The 5681-nt window shown below is 48.3% G+C and overlaps 1 protein-coding gene across 1 annotated transcript; it reads right to left on the bottom strand.

Annotated features, from left to right (window-relative positions):
- Positions 1 to 2194: 2194 nt before the first annotated feature.
- LOC143408453 (carbonyl reductase [NADPH] 1) lies at positions 2195 to 5681 on the bottom strand. Its single transcript, XM_076868217.2, has 3 exons — positions 5292 to 5681; positions 4491 to 4598; positions 2195 to 2917 (listed from the first exon to the last, which is right to left on the bottom strand). Exons 1-3 carry the CDS (start codon positions 5578 to 5580, stop codon positions 2481 to 2483), a joined length of 834 nt encoding a protein of 277 aa, XP_076724332.1. The 5' UTR covers positions 5581 to 5681; the 3' UTR covers positions 2195 to 2480.

A 5681-nucleotide genomic window follows, 5' to 3' on the forward strand; every position in this document is an offset into this window, starting at 1 on the left:
CTTCGGAGGTCCAGTTGGGATTGTGATTGTACATCTCAAGAGCGCCCAGTCAGTCCTGTGATTCCCTCCTCCCAGTGTCTTGCTGCTAGTCAGGCTGGGTGTGGTGGTTCCTTTTGAGGGTTGGTGTTTTCTGGGCTCATTCAAGAGTGTAGGATAACAAGGGAAGAGTTGGAGCCCCAGGCTCCCTCTGCCTGCTCTGAGATATGGGCATGTTTGTGACTGTCTGCAGTGGGGGTGTGTGTGCTGCCGGCGTTGTCTAGCAGATATAATCAGCTTCCTCTCCAGTGTGCAAACCCGTTTGGTCTCCATTTGCAGTTCATCTCAACTTCCCTTATTCCACTTAAATCTGAGCCCCTTTAGCTTTTCAGGGGAGCTGGTTGTAACACCTGCCTGAATCCTTCATATCCTATATTCAAAATGAGACTCAGTTTCTCTTTCTCTTCTGATTTCCTTTTTCTTTTTCCCTGTGAATGGGTCTTATGTGCTCCCCTGTGGTCTTGAACTCTTAGATTCTAGCTTTGAACCTACACAAGCATCCCAAGCAGCGGCACAACAGGTGTGCACCACTGCACACACCTCTGGAAATGGTATTTTTGTATGTAATTTTACATTTTCTGAAAATTTTATTTTAGCAGCATGTACCTTAGTCTTCAGGTTGAGAAATAAATCTTAGCAGTAGGATAGAATATCCTTTCCCCCATCGCAGAGGTACCCAGGAACCTGAATATGGAATGATGATGTCTTTAGGGCTCTTGAAGAAGCTGGATGTCATTAAGGTATTAAGGAGACTTATCTTTGCATTTCAACTGTACATTTCTAAGCCAGCACTTGAAACACTATAGTCCTGACCTAGACATTGTTTATGTGTTGGTGTCTGCTTACAAAAACAAAATAACTAGGAGGAAATGAACAACCCTGTTGAAGGGTCAAACCTGGAAACCAAACCTTCCTCTTTTTTTTTAAGTATTTTTTTTAGTTGTAGATGGACACAATATCTTTATTTTATTTGCTCATTTTTATGTGGTGCTGGGGACAGAACCCAGGTCCTTAAGCATGTGAGGCAAGCGCTCTACCACTGAGCTACAACCCCAGCCCCCAAACCTCCCTTTTAAAAAAAGAGCTGGTTCTCAGGGGTGCTCACTCTTCAGGTCTCCAGCCATGGCAACCCTAGGGCAGAGTGAGAAGTCCTGAGAGTAGAGGTGTGGACAGCATGGAGCCAGGCTGTGGGAGGGAAGGGACAGTGGACACTTCCTGATACCCTCTGGAGCCAGCTGGGCGATGGGCAGTGAACAAGGGCTTCTCTCCACCACCAGGGGTGACATTGCTCTGATCCCAGGTGCGACAAAAGCACATGCCTTGTGGTACACGTGCCAGGCACCGTTTTTCAACACTTACACTGATGTGTCATCCCATGAGTGCTTGACAGTTAAAGAAACCCAGACACAGCAAGGTGTGGCCACTCTGCTTGAGCCACTGCTAAGTAAGGTGCCAGATCCTGGGCTTTCCTTTTCCATTTCTAATTTTTATTTATTGTTGTGGTACTGAACTGTGGACCTGAACCCATGACTTCACCCATGCTAGACCAGTGTTCTACCACCGAGCCATACCCTCACCCTCCCCAAGATTTCAAAGCTCACAATAAACAAAAAAGTGGAAAAATGGTCATACATCTATGGTTTGCAATTCCAAACATCCTGTTATGCTCTTCTACTTCTCTGTATTTTGGAACACATGGGAGTATTACAGTTGTGGGATACTTCATTCCTACTTAGGAACACTCTCTTCCAGGCGTCTTTATAATACTTCTCTCAGCTCAGTCATAAGTGACCACGCACACAGCACCCACTCACTCTTCTCAAGCCGCTGGTTGTTTTCACACAATGACCTAGGCTTTGGGAAGACACAAGGGCAGCTGCCTTTGCCTTGGTGGTAGTGTGTTTTCCTGGGGGAGGGGTAAGCCATAGTCCAGGGGCCACATCCAACTATGATGCTTGTTTTGCTAAGTGTGTCTGCTCTCCTGTTGGACGAGTAGTTGCAACTGAGGGCATAGCCCACAGAGCAAGGTGTTTAAGGCCTGGCTCCTTCTAGGTCTGACCACGCCTGAGTTCCCCTCTCCCTCCCCTTGACCTAGCTTTTACAGTGACCAAGCTCCTGGCATGGAGTTTGCTTCAGCATGAAAACAGTCTGCAGAGTGGACATTTATCAAGAATCCTTTATTCACCTTCTCATTTGCATTAGTTATTTTCAGGAATTTCACTTTTCTCTCCCTGTGTTGAAGAAAAGACCTCAGGGAATTAGTGGTGCCTGAGTGATTTCCCTGCTCCACCTGTGACATGTGACACCTAAGCACTTGATAAGGATGCCTGTGGGATTTTTTTTTTTTTTTTTTGTCTAAGGATAGTTTTGAAAGCATAAATATCCTTTGGGTCACATCAGTGCAGGATACCAAGTGGGGACCATGGTGGAGGTGTGAGTTCAGCTCACCACTCACTAACTTGTTTATCCTGAACAAACTGCCCATGAGGCCCCTCTGCCTCTGGGGGCAAAAGGGCCAAGTACACGGGGGTCTCGGCTCCTTCTTCAGGGCTCTTGGTGGCCGAGGGTCCTGCCATGTCGGTTCTCACCCACCCTGGGCAGCAGGCATTCAGCAGGATCTTGTCTCCTCTCCTCTGTTCACTGAGTTTCCAGGCATAGATTCTGGACAGGACTGTGACACCAATCTTGGACACTCCATAGGCAGAATTGGGCCAGCCTTCTTTTTCGTGCACTCCATTCTTTGCGTCTTCTACAAACTTGTTCATGAGCCCCACCAGCTCCTCCTCAGTGATCGTCTCACTTCGAAACTTCTGCTGCAGCTCTGGGCTGCAGCGTTTAAGGTTGACCAGACTCATCATGCTGGAGACATTCACCACTCTGCCTAAAATACATTCCAAACCATCATACATTCATCTGTGTTAACATGTAACATAAAATCTACATGAGGGCCTGGGATTGTGGCTCAGTGGTAGAGTGCTTGCCTAGCATGTACGAGGCCCTGGGTTCGAACCTCAGCACCACATAAATGTAAAATAAAGATATTGTGTCCATCTAAAACTAAAAAATAAATATTTAAAAAAAAAAAAATCTACATGAGAACAGTGAACACCAAATTTACTGAAATGTTAGAGCAGAAAGAGCGTTAGCAGTATGAGCTTTAGGAGAAACAGACATGGACTGTTGGGTGGTTGCATAACGAACTTCCATAAAGAACCTCCTGGGATCACAGGGTGCTTGTGAGCACAGAAGTTGCAAGGAAGCTGTACACTCAAGTGACAACTCTAAGCCACACATCTCCTTGTTGTAAAGGCGGCTGGCTGCTGGTGTATCATAATGAGAGGGGGTCTCCCTGAGTGGAGGAGTACTAGGGCAGTTTTTAGTGGAAGACTAGGAGAGTCTGTGGCGTGCACAGCATGAAACACTTTGATGGGGAGATGAAATGAGCCAGGAGGGAGACAGGGGCAGATCACAGCGTCACTGTGAACCATGCTGAGGGCCTGGATTTCTCCTGAAGGAGTCTGGGAGTGCCCGGCACAGCTTCAGCAGAAGCAGACACTGTGCAGAGCCCTGGGAAAGGGCATGACTCAAGAGGGAGGCCTCTCAGGAGGGTTTGCAGGTGTGTGCATGGTCAGCTGAGGGCCCGTTTAGGGCTGGGATGAGGGATTCGGGTGACTCTCAGTGGGCACAACCTTTTACTTTAAATTTTTTTATACCACGGATTTATTCTAGAAAGTGCTTAAACACTGAGCCACATAACTAGCTTTGTTTTTGAAATTTGAGGCAGGTTCTTCCTATATTGCTTAGAGCCTTGGTAATTTGCTGAGGTGGGCCTTGAACTTGCAATCCTCTTGCCTCAGCTTCTTGAGTTGTTGGGATTGCAGGGGTGTGCCATGATGCCCAGCTCAGTGGGCACAATCTTAGCACATGGGCATTGCTGATGTGGAGGTAGAGCCTCGTGACCACCAGGGTGGCCATGATGGTGGGTGGCCAGGAAGATTTAGAGGAAGGATGGACATCCCCTGAAAGTATCAGTTTAGACTGGGGGTTGTCAGGAGTTATGGAGGATCAGGAACATCCATATGTGTGAGTTGGTCTGGGAGTGTTTTGGGCAGGTGACAGGTTTAGTGGGGCTGTGTCTAGTGAGGTGGTCCTAGTCCATGAGTCTGAATAAGGGTGCACAGATGGAATCTAGGGCCTTTGTCAGTAGGAGGGAAAGAAGAAATAAAGAGCTGCTCTGAGGAGACCTTTGAACAGACACTTGAGGATACCAAAGAGCCAGGTGTGGCAAGAACAGTGCACAGAGGATTAAGCCACTGGAGAAGGCGGGTGGGGAAGTAGAGCTGCACCTGGCAGGTGGAGGCCCAGCAAGGCAGGGGCACAGCTGCAGCAGGAGAGGCCAGGGGCAAGGAGATGAGACTGCAGGAGGGCAGGGCCAGATCACCCACCCCACTCACCTTGTGGTTTTATGAGGGGGAGTAGCTCTGTGCAGACATCTCGGGTACCAAAAAAGTTTGTTTTCATTGTGACTTCTGCTTGAATATGAAAGGGTGTCGTATCAGCCGCTTTTGAGAAAAAAAGAGAAAACAATAAACAGTTGCCATGGAGTAGAATTTCTCAGAAATAAGAGAGTGCACAGGATATCCCTCCAAGTAAAGTCTTTTGTCTAGTGTAGGGTTGTTCACACTTGAGATCTCCTGGGAAGCGGGTATAGCAGTTGGGGAAGGAACGGGGAAGGGTTTCAGATAGTGACCTCATTATATTGTTATATTTTCTTCTATATGAACATGTAGCATGAAATCCCATCATTATGTACAGCTCTGATGCAGCAATAAAAAAAATGTAGAAAGCGGAAAAAAGTCAATCTCCTAGTTTCATAACATTCTTTGTTTTTGTAGAATGGCAGTATTGGGGTAGTCTGAGTCATGGGTACTGTCTATTTACTATATTGGTGTAATCAATATTTCGCAATTATTTATTTCAAAAGTAGTCAAAAGTCTATTCAACTGCTTTAATGTAAAGTTTTTTGTAAAGAAAACCTAGAAAGGTCCCAATGAGTCCCAGCCACGCAAACACAATGTCCCTTTGGCTTGCACCTTCTCGGTCTCTGCTTTCCCTATGGCTTCAGTCTGTGCTGTTCTGTTTCTTTCTAGGGAGACTTTCTGGATCCCACAAAGTAGAGGGCACCCGCCCCTGAGCCGCTTGCACAATCGTGGTCCCCCAGGACTACAAGCTTTGCACCCAGACCGACCGCTTACTCTTAAAGGCGATGCCCGCGTTGTTGACCAGCACATCTAGTCCCCCGTACTCCTTGCGTAGGAAGTCGCGCAGGTTGCGGATGCTCTGCTGGTCGTCGATGTCCAGCTGGTGGAAGAGCGGGCTCAGGCCCTCTGCCTGCAGCTGCTGCACTGCTGCCTGGCCCCGCGCCTCGCTGCGCGCGGTGAGCACCACGTCCCCCGAGAACTGGCGACAGAGGTCGCGCACGATGGCAAAGCCAATGCCCTTGTTGCCTCCAGTGACGAGCGCCACGCGGCGACAGGACGACATGGCTGGTGGGCAGCGCGGAACACCTGCGCGGAAAGCGGACCTTAGAACCTCTGCACTGCTGGAGCGCAAAAGTGGAGCAACCGCTTTTGCCCGGGACCGCC

Source organism: Callospermophilus lateralis, chromosome 10 (assembly GCF_048772815.1).
Source record: "Callospermophilus lateralis isolate mCalLat2 chromosome 10, mCalLat2.hap1, whole genome shotgun sequence".
NCBI classification, from domain to species: domain Eukaryota; kingdom Metazoa; phylum Chordata; class Mammalia; order Rodentia; family Sciuridae; genus Callospermophilus; species Callospermophilus lateralis.

Coding starts and splice junctions, on each gene's coding strand:
- LOC143408453 (XM_076868217.2), bottom strand. CDS start 5,580: ATGTCGTCCTGTCGCCGCGTGGCGCTCGTCACTGGAGGCAACAAGGGC. Junction 4,599..5,291: donor CGCGGGCATCGCCTTTAAGA/GTAAGCGGTCGG, acceptor TTTTCTCAAAAG/CGGCTGATACGACACCCTTT. Junction 2,918..4,490: donor CCCCCTCATAAAACCACAAG/GTGAGTGGGGTG, acceptor AATGTATTTTAG/GCAGAGTGGTGAATGTCTCC.